Raw genomic sequence first — 17765 nt, 5'->3', positions numbered from 1 at the left:
CGGCACCATAACCCGGTAACCCTGGGGGACCCACCTGTGCTACCTTCCAACCACCATGCACTTATTTCCTCCCCTTGCTTGCTCCACGCCTACCGAGGAGGGAGTATTCAAGGCCGGGCGCCCGGGCCACGAACCAAGAATCGGGCATAGGGTGAGATAAGCCGGGCCTACTCCACCGGTACTCCACACATCGACGGTTTTCGCACTGGTCCTACTGCACACCCTCTACCTCGGCGTCCCCAGTGGCCCCCAAGACCGGGTCAGCCTCGGCGTCCGCAATATGCCAACCCATCATAAGCGATCCGCAATGAGACTGCTTCCCCGAGGACATCGATTCCGAGGAGCTCGGGCTGTCGGAACCCCCGCGCGGACCTGGCCTCTATGTAGCCAGAAACCGTGCGTCGGCACGCTACCGCGCGGACCTGACCTCTTCGTAGCCAGAAACCGAGCATTAGTAGCCGTGCACGTTCCCGTGAGCGGAGGTTTTTGACTTTTGACATTCCTTTCTACCGGATTTCGTGGGTCCAACCTGGTCTGCCTCCAGGCCTGCCTCCGCACAGACAACGGACCTCACGATTCGGCTGGCCCTCACAGCCGTGGGAGTCGCTGCAGCTCCCAAGAGGACGGGCCCCGGACAACCCGTCCCCACCGCTGTGCGTTGCACCGGAACAAAGCCTAGTAGCCGAAACTACCCCGGCCCGTATCCGGTGGCAGGGGGGGCCACGGGCAGGCCGCACAGTCGGATTTCCCCCCCAAAAGCAACTACGGTGCCCACAGAGAGAACAGATGGGGCTGAACTGCTCTGGGAACCATATGGAGTACATGTACGGATTAAAGAAAGTGTTTGTTTGGAACTGCCGCCAGCTGACTTGTTGTGTTTTACTTAGAGATCTGTGTGGGTCTGGGAAGATTTGTCTTTCTTTCTTGAAGTGGGTAGTAATTTCTTTGTAGGTCGTCATTCGCTCCTTGGCCGACCTGAGCTCGGGGTAACGCACCTCCCGGTTAACTACGAATCCTCGGGCAAATTGGTGCGCCCCCTCGTTTCCAGGATGGCCCGAATGGGCGGGGACCCAGATCAATGCGATCTGGCGGGTATTGGAGATTTTTTGTAATATATTGATGGCTGCTGAGTGGGCCCTTCCTTTGCAAAAGTTTCGAATTGCGGTTTTAGAATCGCTGATTATGTATTTGGCAGTGATGGTGGTAATTGCTAAAGCTATGGCAGCTTCCTCGGCCTAATCCGGAAATTTTGTTTTATCGATCGTCGCCGATACGACGGGAGAACCTCGATGATCGACAACTGCCAGGGAAAAGGCGTCTCTGTCCGCATGTTCTGCCACGTCCACATGCGCCGTGTCTTTTTGAACTGAAAATCTTTCGTGAAGTTTTTGTGCCCTAGCCTTTCTTCTGTCTGTATCATAGTGTGGATGCATGTTTTGGGCAGAGGATAGACTATTAAGTGTTCGTGCACGAGTCTTGGAATTGGCAAGGTGTGTGCACGGATTCCTTCATATTGTATTCCTGCCTTCTTTAGGATGAAACGTCCCGTTTCAGTGCCTGATAGTCTTTCGTATTGTGCGGTGAGGTGTGCTTCCATCATTTCCGCTAAGGTGTTATGAATTCCTAACTGTATTAATTTTTCATTTGAGGTATGACGAGAGAGGTTCAGCGCATTTTTGTATGATTGTCGAATTAGAGAATCCACTTCGTCCCTTTCTCTGACAGTGAGGGTGACGTATGGTGTGGAGTAGATGACTCTTCTAAGAACGAAGGCCTGGATTAGTTTCCTGGTCTCGGCTTCTTTAACTCCTCCTCGCCTATTCGCGATGCGTCTGATGAGGAAGGAGATTTGGTTGACGGTGTTTCTCAGCTTCTTAATTAGTGTGTCGTTTTTTCGGTTTGACTGTATCAGCATTCCCAAGATTCTTAGTGTTTATACTTCTGGGATGGCTGCCCCTTCCGCGTATATTTTGATCTCAGGCGCTTTATTTTTTTTTTTGACGCTTTGGGTGTAGGATGAGGAGTTCAGATTTTTGGGGGAACACGCAAGTCCCGCGGCTTGTGCCTCCTCTACTACTACATCTGCCGCTTGTTGTAGCGTATCTTGTATCGTGCCGATACTCCCCTTGGTTGTCCAAAGGGTGATATCGTCCGCGTACAAGGAGTGTTCTAGGTCTGGAATTTTGGCGAGTTCGCGTGCCATTTTGATGAGGGTTATATTGAATAAAAAGGGGGAGCGGACCGATCCTTGCGGCGTTCCTCTGTCTCCTAAAGTGAAGGTGTCGGATTTTATTGTGCCAATTTGAATTTTAGCCGTTCTATCGGAGATAAAGTCCTTGATGTAGTTAAACGTTCCTTCGCCTACATTCAATGGTGAAAGAGAATCTAGGATTGCTTTGTGTTTGACGTTATCAAATGCTTTGGTTAAATCTAGAGCTAGGATTGCCCTTGTGCTCCTTTCTTGCTCCTGAGATAGGACCTCGTTTGCTAGTCCGAGCATCGTATCCTGTGTTGATAAATATGGTCTAAAGCCGACCATAGTGTTTGGATATAAATTCTCCTTGTGCATGTGGGACTGCAGTCTGTCGAGTATGACGTGCTCAATCATTTTTCCTAAGCAAGAAGTAAGCGAAATAGGTCTGTGATTTTCGAGCGCGAGCTTTTTGCCCGGTTTTGGAATGAATTTAACGATGGCGTGTTTCCAAGACGCTGGGAGTTTTCCTTCCCTCCAACATCCGTTCGCAAAGTCCGTGAGGGCTGTGATGGAAGCGTCGTCTAGGTTTCTGAGTGTCTTTTTGTTAATGCAGTCCTCTCCCGGAGCGGATGTCGTGCGTATCTTAAGGAGGGCTGCTCTTATTTCCGCCATCGTTATCTCAGCGTCCAGGATGGGGTCAGGTTGTCATTTATAATCGGGTAGGGACTGCGTCTCTCGGGTTGTGCAGAAGTCTTTCTGCTGGAGCGTGTTTGTAATATCTTGATCCGTGCCTGGGTCTGTATTTAGAATTTTGGTGATTTCCTTTTGAGTCGTAGCTTTGTTCGATTCCGGATCAAGGAGATGCCGCAGAAGATTCCACGTCTCTCTCGTGCCTAGATTGCCATTTATATTTTCGCAGATATGGTTCCACTGCTGTCTCGCGAGTTCTGCGGAGTGGTGTTGAATTTCTTCCGTGAGTGTGACTATCCTATTTCTAAGCTTTTTGCTGTATTTTTGCTTAAGCCATCTTTTTTCCAGGCTTTGCCTTGCCTCCCACATGTGTGTGAGGCGGCTGGCAACCATACTTACGCCTAGGTCATGCACTACGTCTTTAGTGGCCTTTCCCACGTCTGATAGGAGGGTTTGTGTCCACTGTGCTAGGTCTGTGATCGGTTCCTGATTTTGGTCACGCATCGTCCTAAATTTGTCCCAGTCAGTGATTCTGTTTTTTCTGGGTTGGGGTTTGAGATTGCCAATGACGATTTTTGACATTATGATATAATGGTGACTTCCCAGATTTTGTCTTGTGTTGCTCCAGCTTAAGTCCGGGAGATTTTTGCCCATCGTGAGGTCCGGGCACGTGTCCCTGTTCACGCTGTTGCCTATCCTGGTAGGCTGCATGGGGTCCGTATATTGGGTTAGCCCTCTTTGCTGGATAAAATCCATTAGGGCCGTGCCTTTCCTGGATATTGTTGCGTGTCCCCATTGCACGTGTTGAGCGTTGAAGTCGCCCACAATTAGGATTGGTTTTTGGCCTGCAATTTGTAGGGCTTTGAGTATAGCGGCTTTCGCTGCTCCAGCCTGTGCCCTGGGGTGGCTGTATGCGTTAAGTATGAACAGAGAAGAGGAGTTTCTTTTGCTAGGTAGAATTTCGATTAATATACAATATGCCCGGTACCCTGGCAGTTTTAGTCGAGACATTCTGGGTTCCTGGATCGCAATTACGTCAGGTTTTCGGATTGCGATTGAATGTGTAATTGCAGATGGGCTTTTTTGTTGCGCATAGACCTACAGTTCCACTGCCAAATTGTTATGGTTTTAGGATTGGCCATTTTGCTGGGATTGATCGATTGGCGCCCCTTGAGCTGACGGGGGAAGGCGACGTAAAATTTCCTGTAAAACGGTGTCGAGTACTCCAAACTTGTGATTTACATCCTGTATGTGTTGTTCGAGACTTTGTGTTAAATTTTCAACTCTTTGGGTTAGATTATCGAGTTTCTGGCTGTGCTCTTCCACTTTTTGTTCGAGTTCTGGGACTCTCTCTTCCAGTGAGGTGTTTCTTACGTCAGCTACTGCTCGTTTTTTGCGAGGTGTTTCTTCCTTGCTTACTACGCTTACTGGTGTTTCGACTGATGCGGCCACAGTAGTTTCCATTTCTATGACCTCCGGCATTGGGAGTGGTTTTGGAAGAGGGTCCTTAGATTTTGTAGGGGCTTTTAGTTTACTATTTTCCTGTTCCAAGTGTTTAATGCGGTCCGTGAGCATTTGAATGTGGTGGAGTGCCTCATCGAGTTTAGACTGTAATGACTGCAGCTCCGTCCCCTTTCCGTGAGAGGCCACTCCCGCCCAGCTCACCTGTTTCGGTCCGGGGCTGAGTCCGGCTGCTGGTGCCGTTGCCACCTCCGCTGCGGCTGCTGCTGCGTCCGCTGTCCAAGGACTGGAAGGAGCTCGAGCGGTCCTTCCTTCGGGTGGATGGTGGGTCGTCGCAGGTCCGGGATTTGGATCTTGACTGGTGCTCCGATGTTTTCGTTTGGGGCCGTTGAAATCGTTTCTTGCAACTCTTATCGCCTGTGCGGTGCCCTCCTCCGCAGACAATGCAAACTGGGTCGCAGATTGCTTCCTTTAGGTGCTGGTTGCCGCAGTACGGGCATTGTTGTTGCGGTGGCTCCGGACATACGTCTCTTCTGTGTCCGACTCTTCTGCAGTTCGTGCACGCCTCTACTTTCGGAATGAAGGGGTAGACTGGGTGCAGGACTCCGAAGTAGACGATGCTATCTGGTAGTTCGTCCGCGTCGAAGTGGAGCAGAAGGGACTTCGATGTTCTTCCCATGGTTCGTGCTTGTACGATGTCAGGGTTTCTTTTGCGGAATTCTGTCATCATTTCTTGGGGAGTTTCGCCATCGTAAGCCCGATAGATGATGCCTTGCAGGGCCCTGTCCGGAGGGGCGATGTACGACGTCATGACGACGTCTTTGCCTTCTAACTTGATTTGCTTGACTGCGACATAGCGTAGTGCGTTTGCCTGCGCCGGCGTCGATATGGTGAAAACATTTTTTTCAGAATTTGTTCGAGATTGGTCTTTATCAGCCTCGGTCGCGGTGATGCCGCTCGCTGTCGCGATCGCGTGCCTGATAGACTTCTCGGTGTAGCGCGTGAAGTCGACGCCACCCGTTGGTCTGTAGATGATTTTATAGTCCTCCTCCGGGAGTCGGGGAAGCGGTTTCTTAGGATGCAGTATATTTGTATGAGGATGATGTTACTGTCGATGGGAAAGGTGGTTTCCGGCGAGTTGCACAGGGCCGGGTTCATCCAGAAAGGGCGTTAAACTATGGATGCGAAGAAAGCACATCGTCAGACACGCAGGCGTAATACAAATCCACTGAAGAAGTTCTTTGGTTTGGTCTAGTTGGTTCATATAGCTGTAGATGATGTCTGGGCGGCGCGAAAGAAACAAGGACGAGAAAGGCACAAGAACGCATGTCTTGTTGTGTTCCTGTGCTTCTCTCGTCCTTGTTCCTTTCGCGCCGTCGTGACATCATCTACAACAAATCCACTGTTGGTGGTGTTTGAGGATGGCATATCAGGCCGCACAAAGTGGCCGATAGCCACGGCAGAAATAATGGAATCAGGGCATGCATAGCAAAATCGAAGTGGTTCAGTGCGAGATTGCAAGTACTGCCGCCATGTCCACTGAATTGATCGATTGGTATTTATTTTCAAAGAGTCATTACACAGGCATGATTATACTAACACCTCGATCCCTAGTTGAAAGCTAGGTGGGATCCATGCAAGCATGTTTTTTTAGTAGGAAATCGTAGGTACAACAAAAATTATTAGCCTATATAGCAATGCAAATCCTTATCGAATGGAATAGAAAATTCAAATATATCGTTTTAATGCCACTCGTATATAGACAGTAATATTATGAACTTAAAAACAAACAAAAACAAAACGAAACCATCCGGAACATGGGTCTCAGCACAGAAAACAACATGCACTCACATCACTCTGGTTTATAGTACATTTTCAACAGCACGGAAAAAATATTGCTCCCATTTATTGCGTCTGGAAAATTATTCCACAGCTTTTTCCCTGCGCGACCTATGGTCCTTTCTGCGTAGACGTTTTCTCTCTTCGGAAGAACGAAATTTTCATGTGTTGCGTTACAAGTGATAATGGATGGCAGCGTGAATATAGATGAATGCAGTGGGTGATTGTTTTTAAGGCATGACTGTACTGTTAGTAGAGCCGTGTACTGAATTAATATGTGCGCGTTGTAGTTAGACTGTGTAATGAATCGAATTGCTACTTTTTTGCTTGAGCGACTCCAAATAAGATGGCAGGTGTTTCCCCAGGATTCAATCCAGTATGACAACTAACTTTAAAAAATTTAAAACAAATCACCCCTGAAGTGTGTTTCCCAAAGTAGTGACGGCATATAATGAGGGCAGAGCATGCTGCAACTAACTTCTTACAAAGTGCCTGAATATTTGGCTTCCAGTGGAAGTTCTCATCAGAACTACGGCGAGATAAGTAATGCTAATAAGTAATAACAGGTTCAGTTGGTTTGCCCAGCTAGTGCAGGGCAGGCCGATTTGGAGGCATTGTTATTCTGGCGCCCTTAATTATAATGCATTTTGTCTTGTTAACATTTACAACATCTGCTGGAGAAAACATAGTTATACATAGTCTCTGATTCCCATTTAGCAATACTGATTAGTTCAGCTTTAGACTAAGCATATAAAACAGCAGTGTCGCTAGCATATATAAAAACCGAAAAGTAATTGGTAAATTGCGATAGGTCATTTATACATAGAACAAAATCGTACCAAGGACTGAACCTTGAGGCACAGCCAAAGTAACTGGTTAAAAATCAGACCTTATACCACTAAGCTGGATCCTTTCGTGCCTTTTACTAAGATAGCTTCTGAATAATTCTTAGCTAATGACTTGAAATCCATAATGCTTTGGCAGTAAAATTTCATACCATTGGTTTCAAATTCTTATTAATGTACGAAGAAATTCCTAATTTTTTATTATCGTCATTAGGAAGGAATTTATTGTATTAGGGATATGACTGCCGCTCCGTATATTTATTTTGTATAAATCCGTATTTATGAGGAGACAGTTGGGGCTTCTTGCTCTAGAAATGCGTTTACTCTCTTAGCAATTAGTTTTTCGAAGCGTATATTTATACAGCTTAAAACAGAAATGGAGCGGTAATTATTGGTAACGCTGTCTCCATTCTTATATATCGGCACTACTTTAGCTACTTTCAGTAATTCTGGATAAGTGGAGGAACAGAAGGTTAGGTTGTAAATTTTTTCATCTGAGACATACATAATATCCCTGTATTGCTTTAAAAGCATGGATACAGTACCATCACACCCAACTGATAATTCGGATATGAAATCACGAGCTGCAGAGACAATCTTAGCCACTGTAATATCATGGTAGGCAAACGAATGGTACGCGGGTGCAAGGTACTCCGTGTGAGGACAGCTATTTCCTATTTCTGCACAAACAGTGGACAGCGAGGGAGAGAGGGATAAAGAGGAAGAGGGAAGGCAGCCATGTCAACCAGAAGACTGTTCTTGTTGGCTACCCTGAACGGGAGAAGAGGGATGAGGGGATTGAAAAGGGAAAGAGAGAGGGGTGTGAAGGGCACATTCGCACAGTCATCACAACGGTGCATTAGCAAAAGATAATGACAGCACAAAGGATCATCCGCTGGGGACTCCCTTAACTTACCAAAACATTGCCGCAAGTGTAATGACAAAGGAAAAAAGATACAGTGCACTCCGCTTTTTGGGACAACTGCGGTTCTTTTCAGACACCGTGACCAAAATGTTCGCGAAATCATGGAAGCCTTTTATACGCGTCTGGATAGCGACAAATGTATCAGCCAAGCTTCTGTTTGCATGGCTGATAGGGAGTTTGAATTTTTGGCCGCATCGATGGGGTTTCGAAGGCGTTTGTTTGAGTCTTTTGTGTGGGTGTCGGAAAAATATGGGCGCCTTTGTTTATTCGTTGGTGTTTTGTGTGTTTGGTTTTTCGTTCGCTTTCCTACTTATTCTGGTGTCTTTCTCGAATAAACTTCAGTGGCCAGTTAGCGCCTGTCCGTGTCTTTCTTTCTGTCCATGTTTTTCCTTCGCTTTTTACCGGCTATTTCTACTGTGGACCTGCAAGAACTAAAATTAGCGTGTCCAGTACTTGTAGCGCATTCTGTGCTGCCGGCGCGCGCAGCCTAGACAGCAGAGTACGCATTGCACTCGTTATGAACTCCAGCATCGCATTCAGATTTTTCAACTTTTTAGTGAAATAATGTGTATATTGAATGCGGAAACTGAAACTACATTTTGAATAGTTGTCCCTGAAACATTGATGTCAGGCATAATAACATGATTTGCCGCTTGTTTTTTCAACAGGGTTAATGATTTTCCACGCAACTTTTGTATTGTGGGAATTTTTCCGTATTAACTGTGAGTAGTACTCCTCACGCTTCGAACATGCAATGTCGTTATATCCGGGGTAGTATACTAAGCTCGTATTGGTAGCGCACTAAGTTCGTATCCTGGTGGGCCGGCTGCTCACCGTGGCAGGCGGACCACGTGCCCCTGGCTACTGACAGAAGGCGCTCACCATTTCCGCTTGCAAAGACTCGTCTATTGCTAACGTAAGAAATAAAAATTACGCCACGTTCAGACATATGATGCTGCATTTCTGCAAAAGCCATTGAATTTTCCCACAATGACTACTTTGATACCTCACTTTATAAGCCTAGGTGGCTTCACACACGCGACCGAGTTTTTACAGGGCGCAAGTGGTTGGGTGGTGTTGAAGGTGGGAATCGGGGTCGCTTCTCGACACAACCTCGGTCAAGATGACGCCCGCTCCGTCCAGGACAGGAGTGCCGCTGAGTGCAGGATTCGTTAGTGGAGGAAGAAGACTTGATTTACTTTACATATTTACAAGCTTTTGAGTTCTGAAGTGAGCTGCTTCAACTGCATCTGCAGTCCAGTTTTATACACTGCGTCTTCCCTAGATTCCCCAGGTAGGGGACGCCCTCGCCGTGGTGGGTGTGGACAAAACTTGCGCTATCACACACAGACAGACACCTCCGCACACATGGACACGCCCCTGGCATAAGTTGAGCCCGAGGGAGAGAGGTGTGCGGCCAGGACCCCGTCAGGCTGGCAGGCGACGTCAGGTGGTCGGCCCGCTCTCCGCCGGTCGGTGAACTTCGAAGAAACCGAGGCGCAGCCCCGTCGGGAGATAATCCCCAATGGTTCTGCCATTAGGCATGGCTGGCGAAGCGTGCAGACAAGCCACTGTGGCGATCTGTTGCCACGCTGGTGCTGTGCCCGTGAGGTCAGGAGTAGTCGGGTCGGTGGAGACGTCGGGGAAAATCGGAAGACAGCCCGAACAACTTCGCGGCCCGGGACAGCTACTCCTTAAAGGGATTTTCGCAGAACCCTGCTCCCGCTTGTCCCACGCAGCAAAGACCGGGCGAGCGCGGTAAATGCATACCGCAGACACATGGCGAGACATTCTGTCTTGGTGGCAATCCTCGAGACATGCTGGCGCCAATCCTAATACCAGCTGGCGGCCATTCCTAATAACTCCTCCCCGGCCAGGAAAATCTCGTTCGGCCAGGGGTAGCAATCCCTTGCCGATGAGAGATGGGCTGGTCTTGGAAATGGGATGACCGGTTATCTTCTGCGAGCACCAAAACAACCCCCAAACCTCCCACAATGGCAAACAGCGGCCGGTTCGGCCCTAGCAACAAGGCTCCACACGACGCGAAAGCACCCAGTCTGTGCCCCTGATCCACCAGGCTTATCCCAACAGATAAGGTAATAACATAACAAATTCCGAGACCGAGTGGTTCCGCCATCTAAGTCAACGTATCATGGATATTTGGGCCACAACAAAGAGCCGTGCATGAAATGAATCGAAGTAGATAACTAAACTTGAAAAAAAAACATACATAGGTCCGCTAGTAATACACACACACACACACGCGCGCGCACGCGCACACACACACACACACACACACACACACACACACACACACACACACACATAAAAGCTGGAGGACCCTTTTCACCTTAAGCACTTCAGAATAGCCTGCTTAAACAATCGACATTGCCATTCATTTTCCCTTTCTTATACCTCACAGAGAAGTTGTACTCCTGAAGGATGAGGCTCCACCGCAGCAAGCGTCCGTTCTTTTGAGACATCTGCCTCAGCCACGTGAGTGGCAGTGATCCGTCTCAAAAACGAATTTTGATCCGTATAGGTAGCATGACAGTTTTTGTGCTGCCCAGACTAAGCATGCGCATTCTTTTTCTGAGGCGCTCTAAGTTTCCTCCCTTAGCGTCAGTTTCCGGCTAGCGTACAGGATGGGATGCTCTTCGTTGTCTTTTCCGACCTGACTCAATACAACGCCCATCCCCCTATCACTCGCATCGCACTGAACTACAAACTCTTTGGTGTAGTCAGGCGTCCGCAATACGGGCCGTGAAATGAGTACTTTCTTGAGCTCTTGAAAGGCGCTCTTCTTTGCTTCATCCCAAAAAACCCTTTCGCGCTCTCCCTTTCGTAGCGCATCTGTCAATGGACTCGCTCGTTGAGAATAGCGAGGAATGTACCTCTGATAATACCCAACAAGCCCCAGAAAAGAGCGGATGTCTTTGTTCGAGGCGTTGGAAAGTCCGCTATGGGCTTAATGTTAAGTTCCGAAGGCTGCCTAGTTCCACGACCTACAATGTGTCTCAGGTAGGTCACTTGTGAAGAACAAAAGTTACACTTTTCAGACTTCAGTGTGAGCCCAGCGTCCCGCAACCTTGCCAACACGCTTCTCAGATACGCGATATGCTCCTTCCATCTGTTCGAAAAAATGGCTATGTCGTCCAAGTAGGGGAACTCTGCATGTCTCTAAGTACAATATCCATTAATTTGGAGAAACTATACGGTGCGTTCCTGGGGCCGAAGCTTAAAACTAGAGGTCTGAATGTCCCAATGGGTGAAATGAAGGCGGCATAGCGGCTCGAGGTGTCTGAGAAAGGAACCTGCCAATATCCCCTCACCAGATCTAACATAGAGATGAACTGTGCCCCACTTACCCGCTCCATTCTCTCTTCAATATTGGGAATCGGATAGAGCTGGTCTCTGGTGATTGCATTGAGTTTTCGATAGTCCACGCATGGACGAGGCTCTTTACCTGGCACTTCGACGAGAATCATAGGGGAAGTGTAATCACTTTCAGTTGGTTTGATTACCCCGATTTCGAGCATTCGCTTAATCTCCGTCTCCAAGATCTGCCGTTGACGTGGTGACATTCGATAAGCTTTGACCTGATTGGTTCGGAGGAGGTCAGCTCGATCTTGTGAGTGATCAGGTCAGTTTTCCCTGGCCGACTGCTAAATATCGCTTTGAATTCCCCCAAAAGACCCTTAAGTTCATCTACCTGTTCCTCTTTCAGAACATCAGCCCTCGCAGAGCGCGCAAGAATGTCCTGGACGCTGCAATCCGCATCGCGGTCTGTTGCTAACTCAGGTAGATCAGCCTGTACTTCCTCGGGTGTGTTTAACATCATATTGACCACCTCCTCCCTGCCTACATAAGGTTTCATCAAATTGCAGTGGTAGATGGTAACCTCATTTCTCTTGCCGGGTTTTTTCAGGACGTAGTTTGTTTCTGACAGCCTGCGCTGAACTTCCACCGGACCCTCCCACTGCACTTCCATTTTGTTTTTCCTGGATGGTCGCAAAATCATAACCTTATCGCCCGCCTGAAATGTTCGTTGCCTTGCGTTTCTATCGTAATAGACTTTTGCCCCCTGTTGTGCCGCTTTCAAGTTTTCTTCTACTAGGGTACGCGTAGAACTTAGTCGGTCGAGCAATTCTAACACGTAACTCACGACAGTTTGGCTTTCTCCTGTTCCCTCCCAGAATACCCGCAAAATCCGGAGAGGAGAACGTAGGGCTCTCCCATAGACAAGTTCAGTCGGGGTGAATCCGGTCGCTTCATGGGGAACTGTTCTGAGCGCAAACAGCGTTGCCGGCAAACAGCTCTCCCAGTCTTTTTCCATTCATAGCACAACGCGCGCAGAACCCTTTGGAGCACGGAGTGCATTTTCTCGACACTGTTCGACTGGCGATGATATACTAAACTGTGTAATAGCTTGATTCCACACCTCTTCAAAAAGGTGGTTGTTAAGGCGCTGGTGAACACGGTTCCCTGATCCGCCTGAATCTCCGCGGCAAATCCGATTCGTGCAAAGGTGCTGAGCAAAGCGTCCACTATCTCTGTAGAGCTTAGTTCTTTGAGGGGGACTGCTTCGGGGAATTTCGTTGCTGGACACAGCATGGTAAGGAGATATTTGTATCCCGATTTAGACTGCGGTAGGAGTCCTACCGTGTCAATGACTAACCGCCGAAAAGGCTCTGTGATCAGTGGAACCAATTTCAGGGGAGCCTTCCATTTGTCTCCTGGTTTCCCGACTCGTTGACATGCGTCGTACGACTTCACGTACCGCTCCACGTCTTTGAAGCACCCTGGCCAGTAGTACTCCATTAAAAGTCGCTCTTTCGTTTTCTTGATCCCCAAGTGTCCCGACCAGCTGTTCACATGACACAATCTCAGAAGGTCCGCCCGGTATTTTTCCGGAATCACCAGCTGATCAAACGTCTTGCCTTTGCGATCTCTGTAGTGCCTGTACAGCAGTCCGCCTTTTTCGAGTATCGTGATGTTATGCCTCGCTATGCCCTTTTCCGCGGTAGCATGCAGGCGCATCAAACTAGGGTCATTCTTTTGCTCTGCTTTCAGCATATCCCTGTCTATTTCCAATAGCCGCTCAAAACTGCGCAAAGTCGGGGCCAATATTGACGCTCCGACGGGCTCTGTTTCCTGTGGTTCGCTTGGCGCCGCAGCTGCGTCGATGTCGCCTGATCTAGCGACAACCTCGACCCCTTGTTCAGCCACTAGGTTTGGCTCCATGATTTTAGGTTCTGCTCCGATTTCTGCTTCTCCCTTTCCCGGGTCCTGTGTTAACTGAGCGGCGAGCTGGCGGCTTTTAGAGCGCGTTAGTGCCTGCACTTTTCCTTCTCCAAAGATCTGCCCTCGCTCACGCAACAGCCGGTCAGACCGGTTTGAGAACAGATAAGGATATTCCAGCGGAACTGTTTTCGAGACGGCTGCCTCCGTCACCAGTTTTCCAAACGGACCTGAAATTTCAACCCTTGCCATAGGTAAGCAAACACTGTGCTCCTCCAACACCTGTTTAATCCACGTTACTCCTGCCGTGAAATCCTCAGACGTAACATAGGATGGGTGCACTGCATCCATCGTAGCCGCACTGTCCCTGAGCACCTTACAAGGCTTGCCATTTACCTCTAACTCATGAAGGTAGGGGCGAAGCAGTTCTAGTTTTCATCACTACCGTTTACGTACGAGAACACCAATCACTGGTTTCTACATCTTGCAGCGATGTGCCCTGTTTCTTGGCAGTTATAACATCGCAACGGTTGCCTGGCCTCGAACTCCTTCTTCCCCGCCTTTTCTACCCTTTCGTCCTTCGTTTGACTGCCACTCTTCTCTGGAGCCTTTTCGGTGACTTTTTTTTTGTGTTACACCCTGCCCCACGTTTCCATTTAGAGCCGGCCGTCTAGAAGAAAAATACTTTCTTGAGGTAGTTCCTCTTTCTGACTGGCCTTCCTCAGCAGTCGCCTTTCTCCGCGTCGAGAATTCGTCGGCGAGTTGAGCTGCTCGCTCTACTGTTTCTACCTTTTCTTTGTCCTGCACCCATAGTTTTGCGGACGATGGAATGCTGCGGAAAAACTGCTCCAGATAGACGCACTCAACTACCTTGTCCCTGCTTTCGTACACGCCTGCCCCCTTAAGCCACTCTACAAGGTTGCTTTTCAATGTATACGCAAACTCCGCATAGTCCTCATTGCTTTTTTTTTGTTGCCTCCCTAAAACGCTGCCGAAATGCCCAATCAGAAAGGCGGTATTTCTTCAGTAGAGCAGATTTCATCTTTTCAAAATTTTCCGCATCCTGTTCGCTGAGCCTGGCGATCACATTAGCCGCCGCGCACGGTAAAAGACTTAGCAGGCGTTGTGACCACGAATATTCTGCGATTTTGCTCTTATGACGCGCCCTTTCATAGTTGATTAGATACAGACCGATGTCTTCGCCCATCTTGTAGGGATACATCCAATTGTCTGTACGGTGAGACTCTACCCTGTTTAATCTGTCACTAATGCTTGCTCCCCCGTTTTGGGCTGCCAGACGCTGGCTTTCTTGTTGGAGCTCCATCATTTTCAGTTGTATCTGATCTGCGGCTTGCTTTTCTTTTCTTTCATCCTCTACTTTCTTTTTTTCATCCCCTGCTTTCTTTTTTTCATCCTCTGCTTTCTTTCTTCGCCGTTCTAGCTCTTTGCCGTTTCCCACGCAATTTGCATCGCTTCTTCGTCCGCATCGCTATTATTGATTGCTTTTATGATTGCCCCTTTCCTCATTCCTTCCTCCTCTTCCACATCCAACTCATCACACATCAGCAACAGCTCTTCCCTATCAACCTTCTTGAAGTCCATGATCGTTGCCCCAAATGGTGGCTTTGCCCACTCGCTAATGTTCTATCATTTGTGCAAACTACACTGTGCTACAGACACCCGATTACCAGCAGTTCAAACTTTTTACCCAGAGTTTAAAGCCTGGTGAATCATAGAACAAAGACAAAGCGCTCACCCGTATATGCAGAACGATGTCACCTGGTCCATCCCAAGCGCTGCCAACCAGTTGTTGAAGGTGGGGATCGGGGTCGCTTCTCGACACAACCTCGATCAAGATGACGCCCGCTCCGTCCAGGACAGGAGTGCCGCTGAGTGCAGGATTCGTTAGTGGAGGAAGAAGACTTGATTTATTTTACATATTTACAAGCTTTTGAGTTCTGAAGTGAGCTGCTTCAACTGCATCTGCAGTCCAGTTTTATACACTGCGTCTTCCCTAGATTCCCCAGGTAGGGGACGCCCTCGCCGTGGTGGGTGTGGACAAAACTTGCGCTATCACACACAGACAGACACCTCCGCACACATGGACACGCCCCTGGCATAAGTTGAGCCCGAGGGAGAGAGGTGTGCGGCCAGGACCCCGTCAGGCTGGCAGGCGACGTCAGGTGGTCGGCCCGCTCTCCGCCGGTCGGTGAACTTCGAAGAAACCGAGGCGCAGCCCCGTCGGGAGATAATCCCCAATGGTTCTGCCATTAGGCATGGCTGGCGAAGCGTGCAGACAAGCCACTGTGGCGATCTGTTGACACGCTGGTGCTGTGCCCGTGAGGTCAGGAGTAGTCGGGTCGGTGGAGACGTCGGGGAAAATCGGAAGACAGCCCGAACAACTTCGCGGCCCGGGACAGCTACTCCTTAAAGGGATTTTCGCAGAACCCTGCTCCCGCTTGTCCCACGCAGCAAAGACCGGGCGAGCGCGGTAAATGCATACCGCAGACACATGGCGAGACATTCTGTCTTGGTGGCAATCCTCGAGACAACGACCGGGCGAGCGCGGTAAATGCATATCGCAGACACATGGCAAGAGATTCTGTCTTGGTGGCAATCCTCGAGACATGCTGGCGCCAATCCTAATACCAGCTGGCGGCCATTCCTAATAGTGGGCAACCCTCCCGTTACCCTTCCTCCTTTGCAGCTGAGACGGACTACAAGTCCGGCAGTTTATTCGTTGTTGCCAGCTGGGCTGGTAATCCTTGCTCCATGTATAGTCCTTTAAAAGTAGTAAAAGCGCTCACGCGGCAAAAGAGTTTTCAAAGGAAAAATGCACTGTCATTCAGTGTACAACACATTTTGATGCAATGAAACCGACTCGCCATTCATCTCTATGCTGGACTGCAGCACTCTAAGAAAAAAACTGTCCTAGGGGGGAGGAGCAAAGGCGACTTTAATCCACAAAACCCCCGTTAGTTCCTAAGTTCGAACTCCGCAAATACGTGCCGTGCGTAAACTCAACGAACTGCTCAGAAAAAGACCAATGGGGGACGAACCGCATCGTAGCAGCTCGCAAAAAAAAGCAAAAAAAAAAACGCGAGAAGACCTCGGCTGCAATAGTTCCTGTAAAGGGACAGACACTTAACGACAAATTAATGGAGCGCGACGCGGACGAAGCGAACAGGCCGGGAACCAGGAATCAACTGTTTTATTCTACTCCGCACGTAGCCAGCGCGAGCGCATGTCACGAGCCGAGGCGGCGCAGCACTGCTGATGATGATAGCACCGCTACAGAACCCGATTTTTCAAAGTGCAAGATGTCGTCTAAGGCCAGTGAGATTAAATCAGACTCTATCTCACTTGGAGGTAAAGGAACGCCACAGGGCTCAGTCCTGTCACCCTTCCTTTTTAATCTCTCACTAATTAAAATTCCTTCTTAATTAGCAGCCATCCCGGGGCTGCAACACACATTCTACGCAGATGATATCACTTTATGGACCACACCTGGCAGCGATGGTCAGATAGAGGATACCCTGCAACAAGCTGTAGACATAATACAAGACCTGGCGGGTAAAGCAGGGCTAACCTGCTCGCCCTCCAAGTCCGAATTATTGCTAATCAGATACAAACCAAGGGGCCCTCGAGCAAAAATTACAACCCTCCGCCTCCACTGAAAATCTGGGTGGACGGGCTCCCTGTAAAGGAAGTTCAAACTATAAGAATCCTAGGACTCTTCCTTCAGTCGAACCGGAAGAACAAGGAAACACTAGAAAAACTCCAGACAACCGTCAATATGACGGCAAGACTAATTAGACGAATTGCAAGCAAAACGAAGAGAGTGAAGGAGACAGAACTTTGCAAAATAGTACAAGCATTTGTAATCAGCAGGCTTGCCTACGCACTCCCATACTTAAAATTAGACAGTAGTGAAAAAGCCAAAGTAGAGTCTATGATTAGAACAGCATACAAGGTAGCATTAGGGCTACCGAACTGTACCTCCACCGAAAGGTTTCTGGGCTTGGCAGTGCACAACACCTTAGACGAGCTTACAGAGGCACACTTAACAATGCAGAGAGGCCGGCTTTCCCGCACCAAAGCAGGAAGAACCATACTTGATCGTTTAGAACTAGGCATACAGTTGCCACCCCAAGATACCAAAACACAGATACCTAAACGCATCTCTAAGGTAATAAGAGTTAAGCCACTAGCTAAGAATATGCATCCTGCTCACCACGAGGGAAGAAGGGCTAGGGCAAAAGCTCTACACAACATATACAACCAAGATGCACATGCAGTATATGTAGAGGCCGCATAATATCCCCAGAAACAAGCGTTCGCACTAACGGCGGTGGATACGCAAGGTAGACATAGTCTCCGGAACTACCATAACGAAATCCTCGGAAACGGCAGAAGAGGCGACAATCGCCCTTGCTATCATTAACACAGAAGCTACTACCATACTCAGCGACTCTAAATTTGCCATACGCAATTATGCGAGGGGCAGAATTTCTCAGGCAGCAATGAGCATATTGGGTCAAACCGAAGACTTAGACAGAATTATTGAATT

General features: G+C 48.6%; 1 protein-coding gene across 1 annotated transcript in view; it reads right to left on the bottom strand.

Moving 5' to 3' along the window:
* LOC144095693 (uncharacterized) overlaps positions 1 to 13546 on the bottom strand; it is a 47917-nt gene extending 34371 nt beyond the window's left edge. Inside the window, exon 1 of the mRNA XM_077629352.1 lies at positions 12712 to 13546. Within this exon, the coding sequence (XP_077485478.1) occupies positions 12712 to 13546 (835 nt within the window). The remainder of the gene's footprint in view (positions 1 to 12711) is intronic.
* Positions 13547 to 17765: the final 4219 nt, after the last annotated feature.

Source organism: Amblyomma americanum, chromosome 6, assembly GCF_052857255.1.
Source record: "Amblyomma americanum isolate KBUSLIRL-KWMA chromosome 6, ASM5285725v1, whole genome shotgun sequence".
Classification (NCBI taxonomy): Eukaryota; Metazoa; Arthropoda; class Arachnida; order Ixodida; family Ixodidae; genus Amblyomma; species Amblyomma americanum.
This window is presented reverse-complemented; position numbering and strand designations above follow the sequence as displayed.